Source organism: Microcaecilia unicolor, chromosome 11, assembly GCF_901765095.1.
Source record: "Microcaecilia unicolor chromosome 11, aMicUni1.1, whole genome shotgun sequence".
Lineage (NCBI taxonomy): Eukaryota > Metazoa > Chordata > Amphibia > Gymnophiona > Siphonopidae > Microcaecilia > Microcaecilia unicolor.
Genome location: NC_044041.1, coordinates 190,875,282 through 190,887,285, shown reverse-complemented (window position 1 = coordinate 190,887,285; position 12,004 = coordinate 190,875,282). Strand labels below are relative to the sequence as shown.

Genomic DNA, 12,004 nt, shown 5'->3' with positions numbered 1-12,004 from the left:
GTAGAGATGAAAAGCATTGTCCTCCCCCCCCCCCCCCCCCCCCAAATTGAATCCTGGACACCCACCAAAATTGAATCCTGGCTACACCCCTGGTATTGAGAGAGTGTATTTTTACTCAGCGAACAAATTAATCTGTGACTGTTGTTGAAATGTGTCAGGTACAGCGTAGAGGTCAGGCCGCTAGGATTAACATGGGGATCAGAAGTCTGCCCAGCATGGTCCTTGTTCTAAATTTCTGAAGTTGTAAAAGCCCTTGAAAAGCTCCACTGCAGCCCATCCAAATCTATTCAGCCAGGATCAGGGCACAGTCCGTAGACGTTTTGCCCTCCACTGGCTTTGCTTTCCAAATAGCGGTGTTGCTACCTAATCTCCGCTAAGCTTCTTTGGATACATTACTTCTAAACAGGATTCCTTTCTGTTTATCCCATGCGCTCTTGAATTCCATTCCTATTTGCATCTCCGCCACCTCCTGCGGAAGGACATTCCAGGTACCCACCACCCTCTCAGTGAAAAAATACTTCCCGACATTGTTCCTGAGTCGGCCTCCTTTCAACCTCAGTTTATGTCCTCTAGTTCTACCGCTTTCCCATCTCTGGAAAATGTTTGTCTGCGGACTTATACATTTCAAATATTTGAACATCTGTATCGTATCAACCCTGGTTTCTTCTTTCCACCAGGGTATACATGATCAGGTCAGTAAGTCTCTCCTCGTATTTCTTGCTGTGCAAACCCCATACCATTTTTGTTGATCTTCTGGTCTTTATACATCCTTAGCAAGGTACACCCTCCAAAACTGAACACAATACTCCAAGTGGGGCCTCACCAACGACTTGTACAGGGGCACCAACACCTCCTTTCTTCAGCTGGTTATACCCTTCTCTATGCATCCATTTGGCCGCAGACACCGCCTTGTCACATTGTTTCATCACCATCACCACCCCCAGGTCCTTCTCCTGAGCCAAGCTTACCAATCTCTCCCCTCCTATCTGGAATATCTCTTTTGGATTTCTGCACCCCAAGCGCATCACTATGCACTTCTTCTTCGCAAGGGAATGTTTGAGCTTCCTTTTGAAACTTGGCGTAACTTATGTGCCCTCTGCACAAAGCAGGTGGGCTGCTACAAAATCATCTTGAACTCATCCAGAATTCTGAGTGTTGTAGCTGTTTCTTCCTGCCTTGTTTACACAGTACTACGTGCTCATCCTAGTTGGAGAATTACTTTATATCCGGTTTGATTCTCTGAGGGCATCTGCATCTGGTTTGTGTGTACTGAAGCCGGTATTTAAGACCTCCGAATCGATGTTTCTTGGTAGCACTAAACTGTTTATCTGCAAAGTCTGATGATTAGTATAATATAGGAGGACTGCCTGTTTTGAAAGACCAGACATCTGACAGGTTTCTCTGTGAGTGGCACTTGCATATTGGCTCAGCCTCTAGAGATGCTCTGTTTACACATCCTGTTTCACAAGGTAAAAACTGTGAATTAATAAACCTGGTTTGACTTGGCGACTGTCAGCTAAGCTAGAGGTAATCTTGAAGGTCCAGAACTGAAATGTGAAATCCAAAAGCACCCCGGTGACCTTCCCTGGATTGATTCCGAGCAATGCCCTGGATAGGAAAGCAGCGAAATTGCGTATACTGATCTCAATGTTAATAGCCTGATGAGAGCTCCTGGTCCATTGCCCCATGTAAGCCGCATTGAGCCTGCCATGAGTGGGAAAGCGCGGGGTACAAATGTAACAAAAATTAAATAGATACTATTGGAGATTCTACATGGAAGGTTGCTACTATTGGAGATTCTACATGGAATGTTGCTATTCCACATGTAGAAGGTTGCGCAGGCTTCTGTTTCTGTGAGTCTGTCACAGAAGCAGAAGCCTGCGCAACCACATTGGTGATCTGCAAGGGCCGACTTCTACATGGAATGTTGCTAGTGAAATAGCAACATTCCATGTAGAATCTCAAATAGTAGCAACAGTGGAGGAATGGCCTAGTGGGAGTGGCCTAGTGGTTAGGGTGGTGGACTTTGGTCCTGAGGAACTGAGCAGTGTTGCCAGGTGGGCGGTTTTACCGCCCAATTGGGCGGTTTTCCGCGACCCGCCGCGGGAAATTTTTGCCCGCGGCGGGTTGCGGTTTTTTGGGCTGGTTTTTGTGCTTCGGGCGGTTTTTTCGGCCGCGGGGGGGCGGGGTTAGTGACGTTTTTGGGTGGGGTTAATGACGTTTTGGGCGGGGTTAGTGACGTGGGAGGCGGGGCCGATGACGTGGGAGGCGGGGCCGATGATGTAAGAGGCGGGGCCGATGACGGGGAGGCGGGGCCGGTGACGTGGGAGGCGGGGCCGGTGACGGCGGGGGCGGGGTTTATGACGGCGGGGGCGGGGGTGATGACGCAGGGGTGGGGGTGTCAGGGGCGGGGTTTGTGTTTGGGCGGTTTTTGGGCTGTTTTTTGGGCTCCAGTGGGCTGGAAAAAAAATTTCCACCTGGCAACCCTGGAACTGAGTTTGATTCCCACTTCAGGCACAGGCAGCTCCTTGTGACTCTGGGCAAGTCACTTAACCCTCCATTGCCCCAGGTAAGCCGCATTGAGCCTGCCATGAGTGGGAAAGCTAGGGGTACAAATGTAACAAAAATAAAATAGATACTATTGGAGATTCTACATGGAATGTTGCTATTCCACTAGCAACATTCCATGTAGAAGGCTGCGCATCCTTCTGTTTCTGTGAGTCTGACGTCCTGCACGTACGTACGTACGTGCAGGACGTCAGACTCACAGAAGCAGAAACCTGTGCGGCCACATTGGTGATCTGCAAGGGCTGACTTCTACATAGAATGTAGAATCTCAAATAGTAGCAACAGTGGAGGAGTGGCCTAGTGGTTAGGGTGGTGGACTTTGGTCCTGGGGCACTGAGGAACTGAGTTTGATTCCCACTTCAGGCACAGGCAGCTCCTTGTGACTCTAGGCAAGTCACTTAACCCTCCATTGCCCCATGTAAGCCGCATTGAGCCTGCCATGAGTGGGAAAGCGCGGGGTACAAATGTAACAAAAATAAATGATGTAATTAAGAGACTCTTACAGAAGTTCTGGGAAGCCCATGGGAGTTGAGTTGTCACACGGTCACTTTGCATACCAGAAGCCTCCAGAACAGAGTTGTTTTGCAGTTCCTGGAGAGGTGCCAGTGTAAGAACGCTCTTAAAATCTCTAGACATTCATGACAGCTGCCTTTGTTTAGATTCGGTAGTGGCCAGTGTGTTAAAGACTTTTTGTTACCAGTACAACTGTACTCTTTATTCCTGTTGCACTAGAAATAACCAGGTCAATATTCAGCCACTGTGGTCTTTTTGTTTTTTGGGGGGGGAGGGGGGCTGTAGTGATAAAAAAAAAAATATCCAGATATTCAGCACCGCTATCCAAATACTGACTGGTATTGAATATCTGCATAGTGTGGTCAGTGCTGGAACTTATCAGGATAGTGGCAACGTTCACATCATTATCCAGATAACTTAGGGCAGATACAAGGCTGCCTTTAGTTATCCAAACAGCAGACTGAATATTGACACTATCTGAATCCACCCCTGGCTCCACCCCAGTGGTATAGCCAGATGGCCAATTCTGGGTGGGCCTTAGCCCAAAGTGGGTGGGAATGGAATTCTTCCCTCCCTCCCTTGGTTTCTGCCCTCATCTCTTCAAAATATTTTATTTTTTGAGTGGAGGTGGTGGAGACGAGGACTGTATCTGAATTTAAAAAAAAAGTGTAAGACAGGCATATGGAGTGGAGGAGTGGCCTAGTGGTTAGGGTGGTGGACTCTGGTCCTGAGGAACTGAGTTCGATTCCCACCTCAGGCACAGGCAGCTCCTTGTGACTCTGGGCAAGTCACTTAACCCTCCATTGCCCCATGTAAGCCGCATTGAGCCTGCCATGAGTGGGAAAGCGCAGGGTTCAAATGTAACAAAAATAAAATAGATACTATTGGAGATTCTACATGGAATGTTGCTACTATTGGAGATTCTACATGGAATGTTGCTAGTGGACTAGCAACATTCCATGTAGAATCTCAACTAGTAGCAACAGTGAAGGAGTGGCCTAGTGGTTAGGGTGGTGGACTCTGGTCCTGGGGAACTGAGTTCCATTCCCACTTCAGGCACAGGCAGCTCCTTGTGACTCTGGGCAAGTCACTTAACCCTCCATTGCCCCAGGTACAAATAAGTATCTGTATATGTAAGCCGCATTGAGCCTGCCATGAGTGGGAAAGCGCGGGGTACAAATGTAACTAAACTAAAAAAAAAAAAAAAATTATTTAGTACATTTGTATCCCACATTTTCCCGCATAGCAGTAGGCTCAATGTGGCTTACCGGTTCCGGAGAGGAGAGTACCAACTCCGGGAATATATATAGAGTGGAAAATAGAGTAAACAGTAGGTGCAAGGAAGCTGATACGGTTCCGGAAAAGAGAATACAACTCTGGGACGAATATATAGCAGCATATAGAGAGAAGTAATCCCAATGAAGCTGATAAGTCTCTGGGGATGGGACTACAGCTTCTAGTGAGCAATATAGAGTAGGATAAGGGTAGAAGTACACTTAATTATAACTGGAGTGGTAAAATTCGTACAGTATGAAGCAATAGGATTATGTGGAAGGGGTATTGTTCATTTCTTAGTTCGATAGATGTGATGCATTGTTCATGAATTAGTTCGGGGTCTGCTGGGTTGGCTTTGCGGAAGAGGGGTGAGGTCTATATAAAATATATAAATAGCTGAGCTGGCGGGGCTTGGCAGCCACGCTTTTTCAGCAGGTGTTCTTCCGCTAATGTCGGCTCTCCCGCGCATGCCAGTTAAACCTGAACTGAGCATCGTGAGAGGCCGGCATTAGCGGCGAAGCGTGCTTGATGAATAAGTGCTGCTGCAGGCGCGACGTAGGCAGGAGAGATCATCCCCGCCAGCCGGGAAAGCAGAGGGGTCCTGAGCTGAAAGTGAGGGGGCCCAGGCTCCCGAGTCTACACCACTGGTACTCATTATTAATTGCGTGTGCATCTGGCTGCGTGCCGTTCTGTAAGACAGTGTACCTAACTCCCATATCTCAAAAGGGAGCATGGCCATTGGAGCTACAGGGGCGTGTCAGTGGGGGGGGGGGGTCTGAAAATTTGTACACATAATTATAGAATACTGGGTCGTTGCACCAGCATTTACATCAGGTTTCAGCGGATGTAAGTCTGGTGAGATCGACATTTAAGCGCTGTTCTATAAAAGCCGCACACCCTTTACAGAATAGCGCTTTGCAGGGCCGTCGAGAGACTAGGCCGGGCCCGGGGCAAGGCCGCCCCGCCCCCGTCCCCCCCACTGCTGCCACCTCCCGCCGCTGCAGTCCGTGGTCTCACCTGCCTGCCTCCACGGCTCCGGGCCCCCTGCATTCAATGCGGCAGTCGCAGATCGCTTCTCTTCAGGCCTTCGCTCCCTGTGTCCCGCCCTCGTCTGATGTAACTTCCGGTTTCCGCGAGGGCGGGACACCGGGAGCGAAGGCCCGAAGGGAGGCGATCTGAGACTGCCGCTTCGAATGCAAGGGGCCCGGAGCCGAGGAGGCAGGCAGGTGAGACCGGGAACTGCAGCGCAGGCGGCCTGACCCCGGTGCCGGGCCCCCCTTGGAGGTCCGGGCCCGGGGAATTTTGCCCCCCCACTCTCTGCAGCCCTGGCGCTTTGCGCTGATTTTTTTTTCCAGTGCCTAGTTCTGAATATCATTTATAGAATCTGGCCCCGAGTGAGCTGAAATAGTGGAATGCAGTAAAAGAAACCAATGATCCATTTTAGTTTTCCTTCCTATCTACAGCCGGTTCTTCCAAATAATGTCTTGCTATTTATGCAAAATAAAACCACAGACATTTCCCCTCTGATTCTATACATTTGCGTACAATTTGACAGTGTGCAGAGTTGTTAAATTAGCTGCTTATTTATTTATTCTTGTATCCCACTATTATCCAAAACAAATTTCGGTTCAAAGTGGCTTACAATTTGCATTGAAAGTACAGTGAGATTACAGTTATGTTTTGCAGTTGGGACTTAAGGAGGACATTTGTGGTTTACGTGGTTAGCTATAGAAGTTTTTGAAGAGCTATGTTTTCAGTTCTTTTCTGAACTGAAGATTGTTATAGATGCTTCTTATGACTTTACTACTACTACTTAACATTTCTAAAGCGCCACTAGGGTTACGCAGTGCTGTACAGTTTAACAGAGACAGTCCCTGCTCAAAGAGCTTACAATCTAATAGATAAGAGTGAGACAAATATAGGACAATCAAGCCATTGTGACATCACTGATGAGGTTGGCTCTTAGGCATTGGTGGAATGAGGCATTATGACATCACAATCTCAGCTCTGGATACCAGAGACTGAAACTCTTCACACTAAGGGGGGAAGTGGGCCAAGTATAGGACAGTCGAGCCATTGTGACGTCACTGATGAGGTTGGCTCTTAGGCATTGGTGGAATGAGGCATTATGACATCACAATCTCAGCTCTGGTTAAATCACTGCTATATGTAATACTACTACTACTACTTAACATTTCTAAAGCGCCACTAGGGTTACGCAGTGCTGTACAGTTTAACATAGAAGGACAGTCCCTGCTCAAGGAGCTTACAATCTAGAGTTCCACCATTTTGATCCCATGTAACTGAATCCTGCTGTGAAGACGGTTCTGTGCGTTATGTTTCTGCAGTTGGGTAGGTGAAGAAGTAGGTAACTTCTGGTTTCTGGGCTTGCGATTCTTGGTTTCAGTTCTGTCATGTCTTGCATGTAAACAGGTGCCATTCCGAATAGTATCTTGAAAATGTTGGTGCTAGATTTGAAGATTAGTCTTGCTTTGATCGGTAGCCAGTGTAGTGAAATGAGTAGTGGAGTAGCTCGCCCATATTTTGACTTTTTGAAGATCAGTAATTGACTATAATTGCTGTTAATTGGTGCTGATTGGAAATAATGTAGTTACTCACCTGCCTTCATTTTTGCTGATAATGCGTCACCCCCTCCCTCTTGTTTTTCCTCCTTCAGGTTTTAGTGGCTGAAGTTTTTCTTTCCTCAGCGCGTGGTTAGACTCTGGAACTCATTGCCGGAGAAGGTAGTGACGGCAGCTGGCCTCGCTGAGTTTAAAGGGGGTCTGGACAGATTCCTGAAGGAAAAGTCCATTGATCGTTATTAAATTTGGGGGTTTTGCCAGGTTCTTGGGGCCTGGATTGGCCGCTGTTGGAGACAGAGTTCTGGGCTTGATGGACCTTTGGTCTTTTCCCAGCGCGGCAGTGCTTATGTGCAGTGGCGTACCGAGGGCAGGGCAGTGGGGGAGGTCCGCCCTGGGTGCACGCTGCAGGAAGGGGGGGGGGGTGAAGGGAGCAGCAGCACAAGTCTGCTCCGCCGGTTCCCTGCCCCCTCAGATGTTACTTCCTGTTCCAGGACAGAGGGAGCAGGGAACCGGCAGAGCCGACAGCCGTGTGGAGATAAGAGCAATGCACGGGGAGTGGGGGGGGGGGGGTTGGAGGTGATGCGTCGGGGACAATGACACTGCACTCGGGGGGGGGGGGGGGGGGGGGGGGGAACACCGCATCTGGGAGTGGGGGTGCACAGCGGCAATCCACTGCCTATCTGAGCAGTTTATGACAATTAGCAAATGATACTAATCCAGAAGAAACAGAGAGAGAAAGTTACACCATCCAGAGAGAGAAATGAAAAGAGAGCTAAAAGCGATCATGTTCCCAGTTCCAGACCCTGCACATCCCAACTATAAATGCCCTATAGTAGACTGTCACTAGGCAGACTTATACGATCTGTACCAGAGCCGGTGGTGGGAGGCGGGGCTGGTGGTTGGGAGGCGGGGATAGTGCTGGGCAGACTTATACGATCTGTACCAGAGCCGGTGGTGGGAGGCAGGGCTGGTGGTGGGGAGGTGAGGATAGTGCTGGGCAGACTTATACGATCTGTACCAGAGCCGGTGGTGGGAGGCGGGGCTGGTGATTGGGAGGCAGGGATAGTGCTGGGCAGACTTATACGATCTGTACCAGAGCCGATGGTGGGAGGCGGGGCTGGTGGTTGGGAGGCGGGGATAGTGCTGGGCAGACTTATACGATCTGTACCAGAGCCGGTGGTGGGAGGCGGGGCTGGTGGTTGGGAGGCAGGGATAGTGCTGGGCAGACTTACACGGTCTGTGCCCTGAAAAGGACAGGTACAAATCAAGGTAAGGTATACACAAAAAGTGGCACATAATGAGTTTATCTTGTTGGGCAGACTGGATGGACCATGCAGGTCTTTTTCTGCCGTCATCTACTATGTTACTATGGATAGCCATGATGATTCAAACACTGTAGTGAAATTATACGTCTTCAGCCCTGTCTTAAACTTATCATTTCTCAGGTCCTTACTGTGGCACTCGAAACTCGGTGCCCAAGGTTTTAAGGATCAACTCCAGTGCTGTGACCATCTTGTTCAATAGCACCATCCATCGCTCAGGCCGAGGCTTTCTCCTCTCCTATGCCAACGCTGATCATCAAGGTAAGGGCAGAAATACAGTTGCAGCCACTTATCTGCAGAGGGAGATGTTTGTGGTGTGGAACAGACTGGCTTTTTTGGGAGGTGGGGGGGGGAGTTCTTGGTTATTACCAAAATTTTCCATAAATGGTGTCTTGGTGCAGATTTTCAATTATCCCCTAAAGTAAGACAACTGGGCGGACATATTTCAGAGCAGTTGCTTCTCAACCCAGTCCTCGGGGCACGTCAGTCAGTCAGGGTTTCAGGATATCCATAATGAATATGCATGAGATAGATTTGCTTACCAGGGAGGCAGTTCATGCTAATCTATCTCACCCATTTTCATTGTGAATATCCTGAAAACCTGCCTGGCTGGGTGTATCCCGAGGACCTGTTTAAGAAGCACTGCCCTATTCATTCAAAGCATAGCTACAGGCATTTTGTTTTAGTTTTCATTTCATCTTCTAATCATTTGGTTTTGTTTCATTTCTTTTTTTGTTGTTGTTATATGGTTTTATGCAAATGTGCTGAAAAGAGAAACATTTATTTCAAGGGTGTCCAACCTTGGCCCTCGTCAGATCGGGTTTTCAGGATTTCCCCAATGAATATGCATTTGATCTACTTGCATACAATGGAGGCAGTGCGTGGAAATAGATCTCATGCATATTCATTGGGGAAATCCTGAAAACCACGACTGGATTGCAGCCCCTTAAGGACCGAGGTTGGACAATCCTGATTTATTTATTCAGAATTCTAGCCACTCATTCAGAGTTCCTTTTAGCACAATGTACAATAAAATGAAAGAAAACACAAGTTTCTTTTAAAAACAATAGCATGTCCCTTTCTAAGACAGTTGAAGGGGAATATGTTAGAACAGGGCTTCTCAACCCAGTCCTCAGGGTGCACCCAGCCAGTCAGGTTCTCAGGATATCCTTAGTGAATATGCCACATACCACATGCAAATCTATCTCATGCAGTTAGCTTAGCGGAGTTTAAAAAAGGTTTGGACGGCTTCCTAAAGGAAAAGTCCATAGACCGTTATTAAATGGACTTGGGGAAAATCCACTATTTCTGGGATAAGCAGTATAAAATGTTTTGTACATTTTTGGGATCTTGCCGGGTATTTGTGACCTGGATTGGCCACTGTTGGAAACAGGATGCTGGGCTCGATGGACCTTTGGTCTGTCCCAGTATGGCAATACTTATGTACTCATGTACTTATGTAGTTATGTTTACGCACTCTGTGGCAGCTGTATCCACTTATGTGGACAGTTCTAAAATTTGCCTCTCAAACATTCATTGTTAAACAGCAGTTCCGTCACTGAACGTTGATCCCGTAGGGGTTACAGTCCAATTGTGTGGTTCATTGGTAGGATTTAGGGGATTCTTCCTCTTCCCCCCCCCCCCTTTCATTTTATAGTAAATACTCAGTGGAAAGCCATAGATAATTCATCCAACAATTGAGGCCAGCAAGGTTCCATCTGTCATGAGGTAGCATCAAATCCTGGCTACTGACTCTGGAACATTCCATTTACAGTTCAGGCTCACAGTTTGAAACCTGAGAGGCAAATGCTGAGATTTGGGAGAGGGGGGATGAGAGGGGAATTGATGTAGAGATTCACAGTTTGGTCTAATTTATAACTTTGCTTATGTGGCGCACATTCGATAAATGAAAGTGAGTTTAATACTAGGTTACATTCCTAAATGCTAGAACTATGCCTGTAACTTATACTATTCTGCAAGTAATGTGCATAAGTGTGAATCCTGCCCAGGGCCATGCCGATGCGGTAAGCGGGGTAAGCACCGCAGGAGGGCGCCCACCTCTGGAGGGCGCCGCTACAGTGCTTACCCTCGCCCCGCGCCGCCGAGGCCTTTAAATCTTTTACTTGCAGTCGCAGCAGCGTCTGTGAAAGCGGAGCGCTGCCAACGTCTCCCTTCCCTTGCACTCGTTGGTTCCCTCAGTGTCCCGCCTTCTTCTGACGTCAGAAGAAGGCGGACACTGAGGGAACCAAGAGCGCGAAGGGAAGGGAGACGTCGGCAGCGCTCCGCTTTCACAGACGCTGCTGCGACTGCAAGTAAAAGATTTAAAGGCCCCCAGGGCGCGCAGCGATCATCTTCACGGGGGGGGGGAGAGGGGCGCGCGTGCGCCAACTGTTCTTCTGCGGGGGGGGGGGGGGGCGCCAACAGTTCGTCTGTGGGGGGGCGGCATAGACCCTTGGCACGGGCCTGATCCTGCCCAGACTCTACCTATGTCAGTGGCGTAGCTATGGGTGGGCCTGGGTGGGGGCCTATGTGGGCACAGGCCCACCATGTCTAGCCCACCAAAAACATTTCAGTGACAGCTTGCTCTCCTCTCTTCTGCCCCCGGATCTGGCATTCTCCCTCCCGCCGATCTACCTCAGCATCTTCGCCTGCGGAGCAGTAACACGCATTCGCTGCCTGCGTTGACGCCACAGGCTCCCCTCTGCTGCGTTCCGCCCTTGCTGACATCACTTCCTGTTTCCTCTCTGGCAGGATATGGCAGAGTGAAGCCTGCAAGGCTGGTGTAGGCAGGGGGGGAAATGTATCGCTGCTATGCTGGCAAAGATGCTGAGGAAGATGGGGGAGGGGAGGGGAGGGGAAGGGTTGCCGGGCCATGGGCAGGGAGGAAAATGCCAGATCAGGGGCAGAGGAGAGGGAGAGAGATGCAGGACAAAGGTTGGGGGGGGGGGGGAGTTTTGGAAGGCCTATACGTCTTAACTGTAGGCCTACCCAAAATGAGAGGTCTAGCTATGCCACTGACCTATATGTGCACCTACTTGTAAAATTCATGCTATGTAAGGTTAGACGGACTTTTGGCATTTAGCTGGGTATGTGCATAAGTATTGCCATACTGGGAAAGACCAAAGGTCCATCGAGCCCAGCATCCTGTTTCCAACAGTGGCCAATCCAGGTCACAAATACCCGGCAAGATCCCAAATATGTACAAAACATTTTATACTGCTTATCCCAGAAATAGTGGCTTTTCCCCAAGTCCGTCCATTTAATAACGGTCTATGGACTTTTCCTTTAGGAAGCCATCCAAACCTTTTTTTAAACTCCGCTAAGCTAACCGCCTTTACCACATTCTCTGGCAGCGAATTCCAGAGTTTAATTACACGTTGAGTGAAGAAACATTTTCTCCGATTCGTTTTAAATTTACTACATTGTAGCTTCATCGCATGCCCCCTAGTCCTAGTATTTTTGGAAAGCGTAAACGGACGCTTCACATCTACCCGTTCAACTCCACTCATTATTTTATAGACCTCTATCATATCTCCCCTCAGCCGCCTTTTCTCCAAGCTGAAGAGCCCTACCCACTTTAGCCTTTCCTCAAAGGGAAGTCGTCCCATCTCCTTTATCATTTTTGTCGCCCTTCTCTGCACCTTTTCTAATTCCACTATATCTTTTTTTGAGATGCGGCGACCAGAATTGAACACATATATGCCATTATTTTGGTCACTGATGCACATAAACGACACATGCTTT

The 12,004-nt window shown here is 48.6% G+C and overlaps 1 protein-coding gene across 1 annotated transcript in view; it reads left to right on the top strand.

Annotated features, from left to right (window-relative positions):
- Positions 1–12,004, top strand: part of LOC115480562 (discoidin, CUB and LCCL domain-containing protein 1-like) — a 90,864-nt gene that overhangs the window by 34,933 nt on the left and 43,927 nt on the right. The window contains exon 3 of the mRNA XM_030219328.1: positions 8,384–8,521. Coding sequence (XP_030075188.1) covers positions 8,384–8,521 — 138 coding nt within the window. The remainder of the gene's footprint in view (positions 1–8,383; positions 8,522–12,004) is intronic.